The sequence below is a fragment of the Typopeltis vanoorti genome, chromosome 1 (genome assembly GCF_054136105.1).
Source record: "Typopeltis vanoorti isolate ZY-2024b chromosome 1, IOZ_Tvanoo_1.0, whole genome shotgun sequence".
Classification (NCBI taxonomy): domain Eukaryota; kingdom Metazoa; phylum Arthropoda; class Arachnida; order Uropygi; family Thelyphonidae; genus Typopeltis; species Typopeltis vanoorti.
In genome coordinates this window covers 134,788,651-134,811,275 of record NC_143549.1, presented here as the reverse complement: position 1 = coordinate 134,811,275, position 22,625 = coordinate 134,788,651, and the positions used below count along the sequence as shown (strand labels likewise).

The window sequence follows — 22,625 nt, the reverse complement described above, 5'->3', positions numbered from 1 at the left end:
AGAGAAATCAAACAGGAATTGCAAATGAAAAAGGTTATGGAAGGCATATAAAGAGAGGTGGAGAACAGTTGCATAAAGAATATAAGGCTAATGCTAGGAAGGTGACCATTATAGTAAGGAGAGAAGGAGTATGAGGGGAGAATAGTGATGCATTCCAAGGAGAATCCCAAGGAGTTTTTTTGCTATGTGTACAAAAATGATTGTGGATGGATTATTCTGCTGGATGGAGATGGTAGTTAGTGACCAATGCAGGTGACATGGTTGAGCTATTTAATGATCATTTTATTACGATGTTCCAATCTGGAAAAGCATACTTTTTTTCTAGAGGAATAAGAAGGATTAGAAGTGAATGAAGTGGGTGTATTCTGAATATTGAGTATTCTATATGTCAGTAAGTCAAGAATTGGGGGACTAGACATGTTTTAAGGGAATGTGCTAAGCAACCCATGTCATTAATCTGGCTGTTTACTGAATGTCTTGCAATGGGACAAAGTTCCTGAGCAATGCAAGGAGAGAGAGAGAGAGTAAGATAGTACCATTAGATAAAGGGTGGTGGTGGTGGTAGAATGGAGGTATGAAACTGTAGATCAGTTTATATTTCATTTGTACTTGCTAAGATTTTGAAGAAAATGGTGAGAACTTGTATATAGAATTAGGCAGATGAAGGCAATATTATGATTATTATTATTATTCAGGCCTCCATGGAGTCGAAAGACTCATCGTGGTAGGTCCTTCCTAAGAACATAAAGTCTGTCAAGACTCATCGAGGGGAGATCTCCCCCTCCCCTAAGAAACACAAAGTCTATCATACCACTCCTTAAACTCATTGACCGTTCTCGCTCTCACCACTCCGTCAGGCAATGCATTCCACGGTTCAACCACCCTCCATGCAAAGAAACCACTCCTCACCCTCTTACTCACAGTTTCCTTTCGTAACTTCCAGGGATGGCTCTTGTCATCACTCCTTCCCGCTGTTCAACCAAGCGAAAGAACTCCCCAGTGTCAACCCTGTAACCACCTCTCAACAGTTTAAAAGTCTCAATCATATCACCTCTCCTTCTTTTATCCACCAAACTCTGCAGTCCACATTCCCTCAGCCGATCCTCGTAACTATCCTTGTACAGTCCTGAAACCATCTTTGTCATCCGTCTTTGTATCCTTTCCGCAGTTAAATTATCCCCTTCAAATCCTGGAGACCAAATCTGAGAACAATAGTCCAAGTGTGGTATGATCAGAGACTTATACAACGGAATGATAACCCTCTTATCTCTGCAGGTCAGTGTCCTTCTCATAATTGCAGCAATCCTCTATGTTACCTTCACCACCTTTGCAATATGTCCCCTAAACTTCAGGTTTCTATCAACCATCAACCCCAGATCTCTTGTCTCCTCTACTTCCTCCAGCATAACTCCTCCCATAGAGTATGCTGCATCCCATCGATGTTTCCCAAACCTCAAGACCTTGCATTTTGCTGCATTAAACTGACACCTCCATCATTCATTTGCCCATCTATCTAGCTTATTCAAATCCTCTTGCAGGGCTACCACATCTGCACTATTACTAATAATCCTTCCTAGCAATATCATTTATGCCGAACAGCATGGATTTGTTAAGGGTGCTCTTGTTTTAGTAATCTGGTTGTCTTAGAGTAATGGCAGCATTGGATGAGGGTAAGGCATTACACTGTCATATTTTTGGATTTTTCAAAGGCATTTGACAGGGTGCTACATGGCAGGTTGGTATTTAAGTTACAACATATTGGTTTGGATATCAGGTTAATGGCTTGGATTGGTAACTGGTTTTTTGGCAGATATCAGACAATTGTATATGGGGGAGCAGTACAGGAGAGTATGCAGGTTACAAGTGCAGTTCTTCAGCATTCAGTACTGGACTATTATTGTTCATTCCTTATGTCAGCGATATTATCACTGGACTACATGGAGATATTTAGGTGATGCAAACTAGTTGTTTGCATCACCTGTAAACAACTGGTTGTTTGCAGGTGATGTGAAGCTTTGGAGGTTTATTATTACATTTTTTGCTGATATTTTGGCTCTTCAAGGATTGGAATAAGCTCAAAGGTAGACAAATGAATTGGGATATTAATTTAATGAAATAAAATATAAGATTTTGAAATTAGAGATACAGAAATGGGATTCTTTCATCCTTTTTGCTCACTTATGGAGTTATACTGGAAGAAGTGGAGGAAACAAAAGAGATTTTAGAATTATTGTGGATAGAAATTTGAAGTTCATAGGATGCATTGCAAAAACTTTGAAAACAACCCAGTGAATTGTTGCAGTATTGATGAGAACATTTATCAGCAAAGATAAAAGAGTAACAGTCTCATTATATAAAGCTTAAATCAGACTACATCCTGATTACCGTGTGCAGATTTCATCACTGGGATTTGAAAGGGAAATGAAAAAAAAACCTTGGGAAGGATGCAGAAACAGATAATGAAAATGATATCAGGACTACATAGTGTTGGTTATAAGGATAGACTGAAGCCATTCAAACTACAATTTGACAGATAGAAAGCAAAGGAAGATTGATTGAAACATTTAAACTGTTGAAAGGTAAACCAGATAAGGGAGATTTTCATTATGGTAGAATGAGAAGAAGGAATAAGGACAAGGGATTATCCCTGGAAGTTGCAAAATGTAGTAAGAGGATAATGTTTTTTTTTTTGCATGCAGAGTGGTAGGAGCTTGGATGCATTGTCTGAGATGGTGGATGAGTTTAAGGAATGGCATGACAGACTTTGTGTTGTTTAAGGCAGTCTAAGATGGACTTTCCACAGTGAATCTTATTACTACTTGGAGGTCAGGAATAATAATAATAATTACTTCTAAAGAATCACTGGCGAGAGTAATGTTACCAACACATGCAACTTCTTGTTATATGTGTTGGTAATACTACATTCGTACTCATGTTTTGTTAGTGCTCCAAAAATTTATCTTTACATAGTGCTATACAAAATTCATGCTATTTGGACATTATGTGCATAGTATTGCTATATAAAAACTTTATAAGCTTTACAAAAATTTCCTGAAGTTATCATTCCTTTAAACTTTATTTTAGGAGCTTTTATTATGCATTTTTTTTACTACTTTACATTTTGAGCGTTGTTCTATTTTATTTTACAGTGTGTTTTGTGGGTTTGCTGGAGCACTGTTTGTATGGTTTCATAGGCAGATTGTATACTTTAACCGAAGACACAAACGAATGAATTCCTTCTTACAAAAAAAGTAAGCATATTTTATTAGATTTCAGATTAAAATTTATTGTTGCAATTCAAAATGGTATTTGGCTTGCTGCATCAAAAAAAAAAAAAGTATTTGAAATATATTGTGAAATGTGCATAATATTGGAATCTTATTTTAGAGATCTTTTTGAGTAAAATATTTCATATGAATGTGGGTCCAGTACTGAGTGATTTTGAAACTGCTTTTGAATTATTAAAAGAATTGCTACAGTAATTTCAGTTATCTGCTAAATGAAATCAAACTAAATATAACCATGCTAAATATAATAATAATAAATTATATGAAAATAGCAGCAAAGAGTAATCAGGATTTAAGAAATGATTCTATATAATCATATACATACAATAAACCTACTAACTGAAAAATGCTGAGAATATCATCTTTCACTTTATCTGGTATTTGTTGATTTAAAAAAAAAGCATTTGACACAGTAGAACAATACAGTTTTCCAGGCAATAAAAGATCAAGGCATTGAACGACCATTCTGTGCACAGTAATCAGGTTAATTCAAAACATATATACACAGAGAAAAACCTGGATTACTCTTTTTAATAAACCCCTTGAAATATCTCTAGGGAGAGGAGTAAGGCAAAGAGATGTAATTTTCTCCAATCTCTTTATAGCAACTATAGAAAACATTCTCAAAATGACAAGCCTGGATGGAGTTTTAAATATAGATGGAGAGAATCTTAAAATACTGCTGTTTACTAATGATGTGGTTCTGATATCTCATCAATCATCTGAACTAGAAATAATGTTGAATGAAATAGATTGACACTGTAGAATGGCAGGATTACAAATCCACCTCAACAAGACAAAGTTGATGAAAAATTAATACTGTCATGATCACTAAATCAAATTACAAAATAAAGTCAGACAGAGTAGAGAGTTACATTTATTTAAGACAGGCAATAAAAATAGACAGTGATATATCAGATGAAATAAAGAGACACAGAAAAGCTACTTGGAAAACTTTTAACCAGATAAAAGACACTATCACAAACCAAAAAAAAAAGATAAAATCTTCTCTTTTCTCTTCAATATGCCCTATTCCTCCTCCTATGGGTTTTAATTAGGAAGAAAACAAGTTCAGTAGCCATAAGGTAGCAGCCCTACTACTGGACTATCCATTGCCAGGCTAGTAACCTGACATGGAGAACACTAAATTACTTTTAAGCCAACAGAGAAAGGTATTTGAAACGAATCTATGGAAAATGACCCTGGAATGAAAAAAGGTAAAACAAAAAATAGAAACTATAAAATATAATACACATAGCAAACTGAAACTTATAAAGAAATAGAATTAGATTTAATATGAAACAAAAGACATTTTCAAATAGCAGTAATCATTGAAACAAAAAAGAAATTAAAAGGAACCATGAGAACTGAAAATTTTAATGTAATATATAGTGGAGTTGACAGAGACCAAAGAGCACAAGCAGGTGTTATGATTTCGATTGATAATTCTCTTTCAAAACAGTTAACATATTATAAACTATGGAATGAATGAATAATGAAAGTTAGAATAAAAATAGACAGAGGTTATTTAACAATAATTGGTTTTTATGTCCCACAGGAAGGAAGAGAATATGATAATATTGAATTTTATAATCAATTACAAAATATAAAAATGATTATGTAATATTAGCAGGAGATTTAAATGCAAGAATTGGAAAAATGAAAATTAATAATATAGGAATACATGGAGAACATTTTAAACAGGAATGGTAAAAAAAATTTATTGACTTTGTAGAATGTAATAATCTTAAAATAATGAATTCTTTCTATAAACAAAGACATACATTAAATATACTTGGGCAGCAATAGGATGGAAATCAATATTAGATTACTTTATCTTAAATGAAAAGTCATCAAAGTTTTCTATAGATGTTAGTCCACAGAAGATATGAAATAAGTAGTAATCATTTAAATTAAGGGATATTACATCCCATATTGTTTCATAGCTGAATAAGAAACTCAGAGTTTCATGCTGAATATAGAAACTATATATAAAAAGTTCGAGTCCAAGCGTAAGCATCCGTGTCCAAATATAGAAACTATATATAAAAAGTTCAGTGAGTCCAAGTGTAAGCAAATACTGTAAGCAAATAGCAAGTCCAAGCGTAAGCATAAGCAAATACTGTTTAGTAAAGTAGTAATCATTTCCTCATTAAAATAAAATTAACATTGCCATCTAAATGGCTACAAATAACAAGAACAGAAAGAAAATTTTAAATGTTCTTTTATAAAACTAGATTATTAAATGGCACAAATATACAATGGCTATATGAGCAAAGAATTAACCAATATAAAAAATATAAAACTCTACATATATTAAAAATATATAAAAAATATTATTTAGATAAAATGAAGTGAAGAAATAGAAATAGAATGACTTAATATAAAAATGATACTAATTACAGCAGCTTAGGAAAGATAAAAAAATTCAATAAAAAGAAAAAAAAAACTGAAGATATATGATAAAATCAAAGATCTAATAAAAATGAAAAAAAAAAGCATATCATAAATGGTTAAGCAGTAAAATAATTATTATAAAATAATAATAATTATTATTATTATTACCTGACACCTCCAGTGGAGTCCAAAGACTCATTGAGGGAGGGCACCTACTCTAAAACTCAGTCTCCACCACTCAATCCAAACGAACCACATCATCTACGCCTACACCATCTACTGCCCACCACCACCACTAGTATTTTCACAGACAATCACAAGCATCCATGCCCACAGCAGAATTCAAACCCACAGCCTTTTGGCATAGAGAGCAGATATGCTAACACCTTGGCCAACCAGGTCTGCAATATTAGAAGATGAAATGGAGTATAAAAGAATAAGAGCCATAGCTAAACGAGAAGTCAGTAAAAGACATAAAGAATCATGGAACAAATTTGTTTCTAATTTAGAACATGATTTATATAAAATAAGACCCTATGTATATAAGATTTTGAAACATTTAAGTATGGAATTTAGAGAATGCTTAAAATTAAACACCAAATTGAAATTAGAGGAATTTCTACTATACAGAATTGTGGACAAACAAATATTTTAGAAAAGATAACTGGCAAACATTCAGTCAATGAAAATGAAATGAAAATAACTAAAGAAGAATTAGAAATCAGCTTGAAAGAAACAAGAAACAGAAAATCACCTGGAGAAGATAAGCTAGGTTCAGAATTATATAAATATGTAGGTATAAGGTTCAAAGAAAAACTCCTATTATTGTTAAATAAAATCTATTCAACAAGTAACCCACCAATAGAATGGAAAAGAGCAATAGTGATCCATATTTTAAAAAAAGGTAATAGAGATGACCCTTAAAACTATAGAGGTATAAGTATTCTAAATTCCTATATATAGCAGAATTTTAAAATATTCTGAAGGCTTTATTTTAGAAGTACAAAATGGATTTAGAAAAGGATGATCATGTGTATACTTAGCCTTTTGCTTAAAATTAATAATAGAGAAAAGAAGAGAATGCAATTTAGAAATACATATCGCATTTACTGACTTTGAAAAGCTTTTGATAAAGTTAAAAGAAGTATTTTATTTAACATATTAAAAGAAAGACATATACCAAATAATATTCTAAAAGCTATCACAAGTATATATGAAAATAATCAAATACAAATAAGATTAAATTATGAACTATCATATTTAAAAGAGAGAGATAAATCAAGGAGTCCAACAAGGATGTCCCCTTTCAGCAACTCTTTTTAATATTTATTTAAATGAAATAATCATAAAATGGAATAACAATTCCCATCAAGAGATTAAACTTTCTTCTACTGTAAACTTAAACACTCTCCTTTTTGGTGATGATCAAATAATAATTACAAATTCTGAAGATAACTTACAAAAAGATATTTTAAATTTAAATGAAATTGCCAAAGATAGTAGCTTAGTTGTGAAGATTCTTTACATGTAAACTGTTTGCTCACACCTGAAGATAAAGATAGGAAGAAATAAAGGATGTAACAATTTTAAACAATCAAGTAATAGAACAAGTAAATCATTTTAACTACTTCAATTCATTGATTACATTTAATTTAAATGATACTCCAAAAATTAAACACAAAAAAAAAAAATACAGAAAATTAATAAATTATTCAACTGCTTGAAACTAAAGCTCTATAATTCAACATCAAAGATAGTTATCAATAATAAGTCATTATTGATAACTATCTTTGATGTTGCTGAGACACTTGCAGAAAAGATTCTGAAAGAAGGCTGCTCTCCTTTGACATAAAATATATCTGGAACATTTATAAAAGCACACTGGACAGACTGAAAGCAAATGAACAAATAAGAATTTAACAGGTCACATACAATTATAGATAATTTCAAATGACAAGTTGGAATAGTTGGGTCACATAAAATTTATCCGAAGAGACTAGTGCATCAGGTTCTTGGTGGACAGATGAATGAATCAAAGAATCATGGTTCAAAGAAATACTCTGATTAATATGGTAAAAAAATACAAACTATTCATGATGAAATACAAATTGTTCTTGCACAGAACAATTGTGCAAGAAAATGGTGAATCACCATCTGTGAGGCTCCTTCTGTCCTAGGACAGAAGAGATAAGAAGAATGCACATCTTTAGCACAATTGGAAGAACAGTGGAATATTGTGCCCTTTGATTGGAAAAGATGCAAGTTTGATTGTTGTCATGAATAGAGGAATCTTTGTGGGATTTTTCAGTTGAAAGTGAGTTAGCCCATCTCATATGGAGGTAGCAGGGTTTTTTCTCCCAGAAACTTGGGTGGTTAATCCTGCATACAGGCAAATCAGCCGTGAGAACACACACAATTTACAGGCAAAATAAATACTGTTGTTAGTGGGTGGGTGCCTGGATAAATCTGTTATCCAGGCATCTACCGGGTTATCTTATTTTGGATAAACCGAAGATCTGCTTTTAGGACACTAGTTTTATGTTAAATACCATGAGTCTGAACAGTCTGGACTTGTGTAGCATGCTATTGATACTAAATATAGTTTTTTGATAAAAGACAAAAATCCTTCATAAAAATTGTTTCCTCATAGAATGTCTTTATAAAGAAACGTGAAACTTGACTTCATTGTCCTGACCTGAACAGAACCAGTGGTCTGTCTCCTTTGTGGGAGATAGTACTTTTTTATTCTTCTAATCTTTCCTAGCTTTATTTTAATAAGTTAGGAAATGACTGATACTTTATTTAGTTACATTAGCTACTCAGGTGGTGCTGAGTAGTTAATTTAATTGCCATTCTGTGATCCTATACTAATGATGCCTCTGACACTTAGGTGAAAAATTCTATAATAATGAAGTTTTTACATGAATTTTCCTCCATTTTTAGAATTTTTTTGATTTGGTAGCAGATATTGATAGTAGTAGTAGTATGTCATTGTGTTGTAATTGGAGAATTAAGTCATAGGGGAAATGGTTAGATGCATGTAGCAAAGTACAGTGCCCTCCCATGATCAGTTCTTGGATTCTTTGGAGGTGTCATCTTGTAATATTAATTGTAACAATAATGTTATGTGTATATAAATGCATGCTTGTACTGATTACTAAATTTTATATTAAAATATAATTTTATACTGTACAGAAATGATACCATTGAAAGGTAATAAAATATTATTATTAATATAAAAAAACTTTTTGATCTTTTATATATATATATATATATATATATATATATATATAACAGCATATGCACGATTGTATGCATTTTTCTAAAAAAATAAATTTGTTTTAAATGAAAATATAAAAATCCATTTGATATTTTACAATAAAAATGCTGTATTTGATACAGAAACACATAATATTTCATTTGATTTTTCTCTTAGTCGTTTCATGTATCCTGCAATTATAACTATAGTGATTTCCAGTTTCACTTTTCCTTTGGGTCTGGGACAGTTCATGGCAGCAGAGGTTAGTAGATAATTTGTTATATCCTTTATTTACAAGTTCATTTTATTACTTATTTTTGTCTCAACCACAAAAGGTACAAGAACAGCTGTGTAGATACTCACATGTTACCCTATTGAATTTTCAAGTCTCTGGTGAGCATGTTGGTGTCTCACACTGGGTAATAAGACATACTTATCTCTGAAGTCATTCGCAAATATCCATGCTATTGAGAGATTTAAATCATAGCCTATAAGTTAGAAATCAGTGATGTACCTGTTACTCGTAAATCATGAAGGCACACAAATCATGAAATGTGTAGTTTTTTGACTATTTCATGAATTGTACTTCCCTCTTATACAATTCACGAAATGTCTAGGGAAAGCACAATTCATGAATTGCACATATGTATTTCTATGTATATGTATGTGTTTCATGAATATGATGCACATATGTGCATCGTATTCATGAAATAAGCAGAAATTGTTGTGCACATTTCATGAATTATACAACGTCCTCGTACAGTTCATGAAATGTGTACGAGGACATTGTACAATTCACAGAATGTACAACTCTTTGTACATTCTGTGAATACAAAGCAGAATACAGTGTGAAATGTGCAGTATGTGAATGCATTGAGCATTTCATGAATTGTGCAATTACACGATCTGTGCTTAACATGTCTACTACCATCCAAGCTAGTATTTTAGTACATATGTTGGCCAAATTTCAGATATAGAATTACAGCATAAAAAAAGGATATAAATCAAGTTATTTTGTTCTTGTTGATTAACTTGGGAGGGCAGCTTTTAGGTTTAATTTAGGTAGCTATTTTTTTAAAAATATCACACAACCATGGAGGTGGGGGGGAGATGAAAGAAAGAAATTAATACTTTTTCCTTTCTATTGCTATAAACTGATATTACTGTAATATTTATTGAAGAACAACTTTCTGCTGTGGTTCTTCCACATTAAAGAAATGAACAATTATGAATCATTTTACCAAACTAATTTTGTTGTAAATGGTGAAATGAAATGAAATTTAATCTATATTAACAGGAAGGTAGTATCTTGGAAATCACACGGGAAGTGTTTATGCTGCTGTATTAAGCCCTTCCTTTATTGCTATAAACTGAAATTACTATAATATTTATTGAAGAACAACTTTCTGCCGTGGTTCTTCCACATTAACGAATTGGACTGAACTCATCTTTTGGTATTTGTAGCCTCACAACAAGCGAAATTACATTGCATGTTCTCACGACCTGTTGAGCTACAATAAATATTGCAGTAATTTCAGTTTGTGGCAATAAAGAAAGAGCCTAAATGGAGCAGCATTTAAAACACCTTTCTGCATCATTTCCAAGATACTGCCTTCCTATTAATATAGAGTAAGTGTTGTTCCTTTACATGCCATTCACAACAAATTTATTTTGATAAGATGATACATAAATTGCTCATTTCTTTGTTTCATAATTTTTATGTTGTGTGATCTCATAAAATTTTTCCTAAGCTTTTGAGAAGCTTAGGAAAAATTGAGAAGCCATCTTTCTCATCTGACACAGATTTAAGGATATAATGGAAGTATTCAAAACACACCTATGAGGGTGTTTGAATATATCAATATTTTTGTGATCTTTCTAAAAAAAAAAAAAAAGAAACTGAAAAAAAACAAACAGATGAGCTACTCAACTCATTACATAATCAAAATAATACTTTGTGTGTGAAGTATTGTGGAAGCACTTCCATAAAAACTTTGTTTAATTACACTTTGGTAAAGATTAAACAAGAATGTAATTTTTTGGCAAGTGTAATTTATTTTGTAACCAGTGTAAACTTTCTATCACTCTGATTATGTGATGAGCTACTCAGCATGAAATATAAATGTTTTGTATTAAATGTTTTATTTTTTCTTTATATAATTAATACATTTAGTCATTTCATTTTCTTAGATTAGTATTAATAGATGACTTCTTATCTCATTGTAGTGAAATAATGTATTACAAGATTATACATGTGTTGTGTGCAAAAGCTAAGGATGAACTACATTTTTACCTGTATTTTTTGTATATTACATGAAAAATGTGTTATAAATTTTGTACAAGTTAAATTGCAATTTCTTTTGGTAAGTTACCAATTTCCTGAGGATGTAGTTAAGGAATTAATGTACAGTGCTTACAGGAAACTATGTGGAGAGACATTTCAGTATGGAATATGCTCACCCCGAACTGTGATGCAGCTCTCACAATGTCGTCTATGATTAGCAGCACCAAGCGATTCAGAATTTCTTGGGGCAAACTGGCCCACTTCTTCAAAGCAAGGATAAAACATTGCTTGTTTTCTTGTAGGGGAATTTCAAGCAGTAATGCATTTTCCTATTGCATCCCAAACATGTTCTATAGATTGAAATCTGGAGAGTGTGCTGGCAATTCAATTAATATCCTCGGTCTCCAGAAGTATCTTTTATGAATTCCTTTTTTTGGATGACAATGCCACACCACATCATACACAAGTGGTGTGGCATTGTTATCCATAAAAATGAATTCTTTGCCTACAGCTTTGGAACAATCAAATTGACTTTTCAAGAACTTGTTGCAATATCATTCACCAGTCCTTTTTTTCCAGCACTTGTAGATCAGTGCATCCATTAAGCATAATGCTTCCCCCACATCATGACCCCCAGCACTGCCATATTTATCCTTTTCAAGAACATTCTCACGATGATAAGCAGTACCACTTTCATAGCAGATCAAGTGTCATATAGAATCTGATAAAAGACTAAAACGACATCTATATAGAGTACGTTAGCCCATTGGTATCTCGTCCACTTTTTATGGATATCACACCACTGAAAACGTGTGCTCTACAATGAGCTATGGATATAGGCATGCAGAACTACAGGCCTTTGGGCATAAAGGCCTACTTATCGCATGCGTCTTGCCATAGTTTGTTGAGATTCATGTACCTGTACTTGAATGGAACAGACTTGCAAGCTTGACTTGCCATGGTGTGTCGATTTTGGTTATAACCAAAATTTGTCTTCATACTCCATGGTGGAGTGAGGACATCCTCTTAGCAAATCTCTGGAACACATTCCATTGGTTTACAATGCTGCCCAAAGCCTAAATACAATGCTGCGTGAAATTACAAACTCTGGCAATATCAGTAATTCTGTGGCCTTCTTCAAGCTTCCCAATGCTTCGTCCCCATGTGAAATCATCTGGTGATGTCATTGAGACATTACAAGACATTTATGCTTGCAACTTTATTTGTTCACAAAAAGGGCTTCCTTCAAACACAATTCACTTACCTTAGCCTTTTGCCTTTTATCCTGTTAAGTGTTACTACATGACCCCCTTTGCATGTTATTCAAAAATTTGAATGTGTACCCACTTTCCTACTTAAAATCATCAGTCATACAAATTGCCACAAGCTGATTCATCTGAATTTGCAGTTGTAATTTTTAGAAATAGTGTTTGTTCTTAGGTTTTGGACACCAGTGTGTGTGTGTGTAATGTTGATAATAATTATTATTATTATTGCCTGAATATATCATCTGTTATTTAGAAAACGTGTGCATTTTTAATTAACATTTTAAATTCTTCTGCTAGTTTCATTTGTTGGTATTTCTTGTGCTGATGGTGCCTATCTCAAATTCTGCTGATGTTGAGTTTCATTTTATTTCAGTAGCTGACTTTTTTTGCCATTCACCTTGGCTCCCTGACAAGTAGGGCATTGTTTAACCACATGATGTGCAGCTAGCTTGACATTTCCTATTGTTATACCATCATTGCATAACACTGTATCATCAAGCCAATACAGAATGCAATTTGTCAGCTAAATCCCAAATTTCCATCCCCATCCTTGTTCATTCAGTATCCAGGGAGATGTTGTATGGAAAAAAATAAGATGCTGTATCTAGTTTTATTCATTTTCTTACTATATCAGATGAATTTAAGAATGAAGTTTTTTCTTAATAGGATTGCAATATGTAGTGTACCATGAGAAGGTGAGAATTGAATATTAGGTCAGTTCTCTATATTCATTAAAAGGCTATGTGGAGGTTTCTTCCCAGTTATCTAGCTTTAACTATTAACTGACCCCATTTATTTATTTTATTTTATTTTATTTTTTAGCAAAATAATGTTTAATATTTAGGATGACCTGCGGAAATTTTTTTTCTGTGACACATACCATCTCTTTGATTAGAACCTTTGTAAAAAAAGGATGCTATATTTAGTTTTATTAATTTTCTTACTAAGTCATATGAATTGAAGGGTGAAGTTTTTTTTTCTCTATAGGATGGCAACATCTTTGTTAAATGCCATCAACTAGTCAAAACTTCATGCTTTAATTGGATTACTTTTTATAGTGAAGTATATCTGAGAAAACTACAACCCGATTTTCTAGATTGGGTCAGTTATGTTGTTCATATCTATAATTAAATTTCTTGAAAACACTCTGTGAGCCAAGCAAAATATGTTGTTTTATTCTTACTGATTGTCATTACAATGTGTGAACAATTCAATCTAAAGTTATTATTACTATTATTATTACGTGACACCTCCAGGGAGTCCAAGGACTCACAAGGGTGGGCACCTGCTCTACAACTCTGTCTCCACTACTCAATCCACCAACTACAATGCCATCCACCATCACCACTAGTATTTTCACTGACAATCCCAAAAATCCATGTTCACGGCAGGATTCAAACCCACCACCTTATGGGTGGAGACCGAATACACTAACCACTCGGCCAAACTTTTTAAATTTTAAGGAACTAAAACTAAGATTAAGGCATACAAAGTAAACAGAGTGTACTGTATATAGCTGTTTGATTACTAGTATATGATTTTCTCTCACCCATTGTGATGAATCTGAAGCTCTTTGAGCTCCATGAAAATTGTGTATAATAGAATATATTCATTTATATATGTAGTGTTTAGAATTATTTAACTATACCTCAGATGTTGCAAGGAATTATAGAGCATAAGTGTGTGCTATAAGATTTTATTTTTATTTTTTTATTTTTTTTATGGAAGGCATCACATTTATTGTTGAAGGAGAAGTTTAGATCTTTTCATGAAATATATTTTTAATTTCATCTAGTTATCATTTATTACATGTTCCTTAGTTTATATCTTATCTAAAGGCTTGCATTTCTTTATAATAAAGTATTGTGATCCTATAGCTTGTGCCAGGCATACAGATACAGTGTTATAAATGACCCAAAGGTTTCTACTTTAGTTTCTATGTTACATTTTCGTTTTTTTATTGTTTATCATATTGAGTCATATTTGTTCTGTATACCAGCTGAAGAGATTGCCTGCACCCAAATCACTAATGTAGAATCATTTGTTCATACTTTAGTAATTTTTAAAAAAAAAATGTTTAGAATGAATGGCCAAGTTTTTCTGACTTTGAGCACTTTATGGGTTTGAAATCTGAAGCATTTCTGAACCTTCACCAAAGTTAAAAGCCAGAATTCTATGAGAAATTTGTATTTGATTCACACCAAATTCTAAGCTAGTGTCATCTGTTGAAGACTATCCTTGTTTGAACAGCCACTCTCAATCCTATAATATTGCATCCATCTGTAGAGATCCACTTGATTTGGCCAGTCTTGCACTCAACACTGGAAAGATGTCTGCCACATGATCTTCACCTTGCTGGTATGATTAACAGAAGCTCTCTAAATGTTCCTAGCAAATATCAAAACAGACTGTTACCAGAAATGAAAGTGGAGATACTTCAACAATCTGAACACACAAAACTGGATTAGCTTGAGCAGAATAGCACTGCAGGTGCCAATATGAAATCAGTTCAAGAACAGTCATGCTGTGTTTCTTAGAATTTCAAAGATATAGTTTACACTGAGCTGATTCCAGAAGGCTGAGCCATCACTGCTCTTATATTCTCAGCAACTAAAATGAATGCAGTGCATATTTTGTGTAATCGCTACCATGTGAGTGTTTTTCCAACAAACATTGGCAAAAGCACATTCACACATGAGAAAAAATAAAGATTTCAAAATGAAGATTTTCTTTCATTTAGCATACATTTCATCTAAATTTGGCAGTTTTATTATCATTTCTTCATTCAATGACTTCTTATGTGGACATTGCTTCCCCAGTATTGAGAAAGTTAATATAAGATATGAAGGATCTGTTCACTCCTTGGTGTTAGTATGATGGAGAGATCAAACTGTCTGAGACAACAGAGACACTGTCAACAGAGAAAGGGATCAGAATCCTAGAATATGCTTTGTTTTGTTGAGTAACAGTTTTAATTGTGATCTTATGGAGTTGAAAAATGTCATATTCTTAAAGATGTTGAGTTATCCTTGTGCAAATATTAAAACATATTTTCATGACTAAGTTATTATTAAACAGATAAATCTGTCTAATTGTTTTAGTTTATTTATTTATATTAATTTCACTGTTTTTTAAGATCTTGTTTACATTTATAATATTCACTGACTTTTAACATGTATCTTTTTTATTTACTTTTTAAGTTGACCAACCATGAAGTGATGAATGAATTATTTAGCAATATCACCTGGACTGGTAAAAACTTGGAAGTTGATGATGCTATTATTGTTAGTCATTGGACTTCTCAATATACCAACTTACACGTCAATCTTGTCATTTTTATTATTATGAATGTGAGTTAGATTTTTAATTTATTATTATTACTTCTAGTTACTAAGATAGTGTATTGAATCTTTAATGGCACTTCTGACATACTAAAAAAATAAAACTGAAACACAGACACAAAAAAATGAATAGTACTTTATTAAAACTGAATATTTATATCTGAATATAATGCAGATAATCTTCAATGAGCAGATAATTCAAACAAGGTAAAATGACAATCGATATCAAAGATATCGATTTGTCATTCTACCATGCACTAGTGTGGCACAGTATAGTAGATTGTGAGATTTGATTTAAAAAAAAAAAGATAAAACCTTACTTAACTAATAAGAATAACTCTGCCAAATTTTAAACGAAGAAGGATGGTCATTATCATTGAAATTGAAGCATGTAATAGCACTTCAGCACTCTTTGAACAGATATCCAAATTTGAAGTGGCATGGTGTAGTAGATGAATCTTAGACCAGAAGATTCTGTGGTCATTGTCATCTCAATATTGTTCTAGACTTGACTTCTCTGGATTATTATGGATAATATAAGACTGATGTTTCTGCAGTTCTTTTTTGCTATTTGTCAAAATAAGAGATGGCAATCATAAGCTCAAAAAGAGCCTATGTAGCTCAGTGGAGGTGGCATTTGCACTTCATGGCACATGACTACCCAAAGGAAGACCTATGTTCAAACCCAGACGCCCACCAGAGGAGTATTTTTTAAGCCTTTCTTCGACTGCTTCCAGAGTTAGTCGATCTCTGGCATGAGCAACCATTTTGCCAGCCTGGTTAGCCTAGTGGTTAGCAAATTCCCTCTCCAACCAAACGGCTGGGTTCGAATCCCACCTTGGGCATGGATGTTTGTCTGTGAAAATACTAGTGGTGGTAGATGGCATTGGTGTAGATCAGTGATGGCGAACCTATGACACGCGTGTCAGCACTTACACACTTGAGGGTTTCAGGTGACACACCTTGGATGTTGAAAAATATTGGTATTCTGATGAAAAAACTAATTTCAGTAATTTCAGTTTATTAAATTAATTGTATAATATGAATTCATAGATTGTATATCAATGTCCTATTAAATAAATAGCCTAATATGATATGTATAAGTCACCATCTATGATTAAATAGTTAAATTTATAATGCATGTATGCAAGTGGCACATCAACAACGTCGGTATTTAAAAAAAAAAGATGTTTGACACACCTGGGTAAAAAGGTTCGCCATCACTGGTGTAGATGATGAAGGTAGTTGCAGTTTGGTGGAAACGGAGAGTAGAGTAGGTACCTTCCCTCAGTGAGTCTTTGAACTCCCTGGAGGTGTTATGTAATAATAATAATAATACTAAGTAACTTAGTAACCACATGGGATGGATTGAAGGGGCCATGGTAGAAGATAATAAAGAACGTTTGTTGGCCAGGAAAAAAAAACTTTGGTACCAGATTATATTTCTTGAGGATTTTGAAATTGGATCAGAGATTCATCCTCCTCTCCCACCCTCCTGGCTTACTAACTACCTACATATCTACCTTTACTGGCCATTATATACAGCTAGATTTAGCACATCATCCATTTCAAAAACATGATCAAAACTTTACTGAATAAAGCTCATTTTGCTTGCTCCATCACTTGTAATCTCAAACTATAGCTTGACAATATCCAAAGTATAATGAATTTTTCCCAGAATATTCAGCACATCCTTAACTCTCCTATTCCTAAGAATCATATGTGTGGAGAGATCCGTTTCTTTATGTTGCTGGAATCTGAACCAGTTTCAAAGACCCTCAAGAAATATTATCTAATTCTCATCTTTTTTTGGTCAGTAAACTCTTCTTTGTTACCATTCATTCAAGGATAAATGGCCTTTATTCCTCCCTAGTGTTTATGATTGCTATCTCTTTTACTGTGGACAAACAACAGGGATTCTTGTTGAGAACAGACCTGTAATCTAGTACATTACAGATTTGACATTAATCACAGAATCTTATGGTCTTCATCTTTGCTGCTTCAAATTTAAGCATTTGATTAAAGAGGATACTGAAGCACTACTATATTGTCCCAACTTGTATTTGTAAACTTTATTGACTTTACTAAAGGTCCGTGCAGTTAGCCTAGTGGCTTTGCGCCTTGCAACCATATGCCTGGGGAAGGAGTGTCCCAGGTTCGATTCCCGTCGAAGATGTGAGGAACTTGTGGATCTTCCTCAGCCATAGCCAAGTTAGCCGTTTTGGGTGCTGGCAGTAGTGTTTTTTCCACCTGTTTATCTGGCGTTTTTCATCTCGCAAGCAGGCAAACTGGCCCCGTGAACATACGCTTCTACAGTCAAAAATATATCCCCCCAGCGGCAGGCTAGGTGACAGGTCGGTTGGGAGTGGTACTAACAAAAAGTCGCATCTAAGTAACATGCAGGGACAGACCATGTATAGGAAGCGGGAATAACGCATAGTGAAAGGAGAATTGACTTTACTAAAGCATTTGATTCTGTTGACAGGGAACGACTATGGGAAACGCTCAAACTTTATGGCATTCCACCTAAACTTATCAGGGCAATCAAGGCACCCTACCAGGGATATCAAGCCACAGTACTAATTAATGGAGACAAAACAGACAGTTTTCCCATCACCACAGGAGTCCTACAGGGAGATACTCTGGTCCCATATCTCTTCATCATAGTGATTGACTATATTTTTAAATTAATGCAAGTTAAATCTGGAATCCTTATCAAAGACCCATATATACAGATGCACCTTGAAGACCTGAGCTTTGCAGATGATATAGTCCTCATTGACTCCAACATTACAGATGCCCAAAACCACTTCAACAACCTTAGCAGAACCACAGAAATATTTAGACTAAAAATAAACTCCCAAAAAACAAAGATATTAAAACATCAGATAGATGGGCACATCTATATAAATCAAGATGATCACCTTGAAGAAGTAGAGGACTTTGTATACCTTGGATCAGATCACACATCTCAGATTCCTTAACAGACATTAAAACAAGAAAACAGAAAGCACTGTAGTTCCACAGAAGTCTTAATAAAGTATGAAAGTCGAGCCTCATCTCAAAGGAGACGAAGATTCGTCTTTACAAGTGTACCAGTACAGAACTTTCTGTACGGCTCAGAGACCTGGAACATCTCAACAAAAGCAGCGGCCAATATTATAAATAGCTTTGGAACTACTTGTCTAAGAAATAGCCTGGATTACTCCTAGGAAGACCACATTCTCAACTCTACTATGTTAGATGAAACCCAGCAAGCTCCTCTAGTCAACGCTGTTCAAAGAAACCAAATAAAATGGTTCGGCCACCAACTTAGACATCCACCCTCTGTACCTTTTGATGAAAAAGAGGCAGACCACGAACTCCATATTGGAAATAGATCAGTAATGTTCTCCCCGTTTCCCCCCAACTCTCTGCATCAGAGATCCGTCATTTAGCATATGACAGAGAAGCCTGGTTTTCCTACACAATCATAACAACCTCCAACTCTTAGTGTACACAGATTACTTATTTGTTTTGATTGGTTTCCCCTATTTATAATTGTAAAATCATAAATAAATGATGATGATGATCATATCTCACATTCTACTGTACTGTGTTACACTAGCATGCAGCTCGTATCTTTTGAAATCCATTGCTATTCTGCCTTGTTTGGACTGTTTGTTCACCAAAGATAATCTGTTATAACTAAGATGAAAAGCCAAATGGCTATTTTTTCTGGTGAGGTTGATAAGTAAAGGAGATAAAAATCCCTTATTGTTTTTCAGCCAGTATGCGAAATTTTTGATCTTAGAGTTTCGCATACTGGCTGAAAAACAATAAGGGATTTTTATCCCCTTTACATAATCTATTATATTCAGAATCAAATATATCATTTAATCTTCTGGCAATTGTTGCTTCAAATTTAAGCATTTGTTCAAATATTCTCTAGTATGGACTTGAATCTTTTGGTTATAGTACCTGGAAGAATAAATGGTAACAGATAGAGAACACTTCTGAATAATGAACAGAAGAGATCGATGTCTCTTTCAAGGCATCATATCTTACTACAGGTGAATTTGAAGAGTCAGGTATTTTGGACAGTTCTTCAACTTCAATTCTTTCTTTTTTTACTCTGACACCTTTCAGTCTAGAACAGCATTTCTCAACCTTTCTAAGACCAAGGACCAGTAAAATGCTGAAAACAATTTTATGGACCACTAAGTTTCAGAGACGTAGCTGGGGAGGATCTGCCCTGGGCAGCACTTTTTTGGTGTTTAAGAAATCTTGCCTTACTGTCTATAAAACAGCAACTGAGTGATGAAATAGACTTCGACAATGTCATCGACGATTTTGCAAACAGAAAAGCAAGAAAAATAACATTTTAGAATGTTGGAATTAAAGTTTTACTTCAAAAACAAACATAGTGCTTTTAATTTATTTCCCTATACGTCATTTTGACTTTTCATAATTTTTTTAAAAACCAAAGTAGGAATTACCAACATTTTGGAAAAACTGTGTAATTTATAACATAAAAAATCTAAAAGCATGTTTTGAATACATATGGAAACATAATTAATTAAATTGTAAGTAAATGATTGAAAGTGTATCATCATTGAACAAAGTTTTAATTTTTATTAAACAAATAAATAATATGATCTAATTATGTTACTATTTACTATTAATGAGATGGTTGAGCTTCTCGCCCTTGCAGAGTTGCTGGATATCTGGCTCAATATTGGTTACAATTGGTTATAATTATGTTACTACTTACTATTAATGAGATGGTTGAGCTTCTCGGCCCTTGCACAGTTGCTGGATATCTGGCTCAATATTGGTCAAATTCACTCGAAGATCGGCGCGCGCGCGCGCACACACACACACACACGAAGACGATTTCTGTATTTTGTTTTTATTTGAAGGAGTGATGAAAATCCTTTCTCACAAAGATAGGTTGTAGAGAACTGCATGACGATTTTCAATGCTTCTTCAGATTATTTGGGAAATTCACTTCTCACTAAAGGCGAGATCCAAAATCGAGCCAAACCAAGATCACGGAATTGCATTTTAAGTCCACTGTCACTTGAAAGCTCAATTAACTGTTCTTTTTTCGATAATGAAAGGTCATTCTTGTGACTGCAAGCCTGAATTGGATTGTGAACCAACAGAAATTTCTTATAAAAGTTATTCAGAAAATATGTTTCAAAATTCCGTTTCAGATTTTTGAGGTGGTCACAAACCCTTTCCAGAAACTCAGAATCAACAAAAATATCATTTTCCACTAAAAAAGATTCCAATGTTGGAAAAGGTGCAAATTGTCTGTCTTTTACATAATTAATCCATAAAACCAGTTTTTTCTCGAATGCCTTTATTTTGTTGTAGGCATCAAGAACAGTTACAAAGAATTTCCCTGAAGGGGAGAGATTTAGTTCATTTAATTTAAAAAAAAATGTCTGAAAGATAGGATAGTGTTGATAACCATGCTTCGTCAACAAGGAGTGATGCAAAATCAGAATTACGTTCATTTACAAATAAAACTTTGTCCCTTAATTGAAATAACCTTGTTAGTACTTTGCCCCTGGAAAGCCAGTGAATTTCAGAATGAAGCAAAAGTTTTATATATTCACTGCCCATTTCATCGTAGAGTACTGAAAATAACCTGTTGTTTAATGGTTGAGCTTTCATAAAATTAACTAGCTTTTCAGCGTTATATAGCACAGTTTTAAATTCTGGTGGCATTCCTTTGGAGGCTAGTGCTTCCCTACGTATGAAACAATGTACCCAATTCATAACCAGTGCTACTTCCTTGACCATGGAAACAACCCCACTATGCTTGCCTGTAAGGGCACGAACTCCATCTGAACAGAAGGCTATACATTTTTCGCACTGGATCCCTTTGTGTATTATGTAATTATTGAGAGTGTGAAATATTTCATTTCTTCTCCAGTTGTTCGGGATGGCAAAGTTCTACAAAACAGAATATCGTCATGGATGTTGTTATCATGCACATATCTTACGTAGCATATTAACTGCGCATTGCTTGTAACATCAGTAGTCTCGTCTATTTGTAACGCATGATAAGGGCTCTTAACTCTTTCAATTAACAGATTTACGTCACTTGCCATATCATTAATTCTGCAACTGACAGTGTCATTTGAAAGAGGAATCAAATCAACATCTTTTAGTAACTTGTTGCCAAACATTGTTTTTACCACATTTTTTATAGCTGGAAGTAGCAAATTTTCCCTGATAGAACGAGGTTTCCCTGTTTTCGCTAAGCACAAACTAAAGAGATAGGATGCTTCCAGTGTCTTGCCCTTATATCTTTCCCATGATTTAATGTCCCTAAGCGTCGCTGAAAAATTCAGTTGACTTATTTTTCACATCACAATGTTTAGTTTCTAAATGTCATCAGAGTTTCGCAGGTTTCATACACTCCTTTGACAACACTTCATAACACAAAACACATTGAGGTTTCTGTTCACTTTCATCTGCACACGAAGTAAACCCGAATTCCAAATATGAACTGTTATATTTCCTGCTGTATTTTTTCTTTGAACTGCTTGTTTCTTCTTCTTTAATAGTATCAGATTTACTCGCTGTTACAACACTTGTATCACAATTAGGGTTAGCATCATTTCCTGCTGTATTTTTTCTTTGAACTGCTTGTTTCTTCTTCTTTAATAGTATCAGATTTACTCGCTGTTACAACACTTGTATCACAATTAGGGTTAACATCACATGTTTCATTTGCCCTTCTTTTCAAAGTCCTAGTTCTAAGCCACTTTTCTATTATTAAAAAATGTTTCC

General features: G+C 33.4%; 1 protein-coding gene across 1 annotated transcript in view; it reads left to right on the top strand.

Annotated features, from left to right (window-relative positions):
• Positions 1-22,625, top strand: part of LOC150110452 (chloride channel protein 2-like) — a 528,627-nt gene that overhangs the window by 292,501 nt on the left and 213,501 nt on the right. Inside the window, exons 10-12 of the mRNA XM_090399378.1 lie at positions 3,150-3,251; positions 9,121-9,205; positions 15,696-15,845. Of these exons, the coding sequence (XP_090255504.1) occupies positions 3,150-3,251; positions 9,121-9,205; positions 15,696-15,845 (337 nt within the window). The remainder of the gene's footprint in view (positions 1-3,149; positions 3,252-9,120; positions 9,206-15,695; positions 15,846-22,625) is intronic.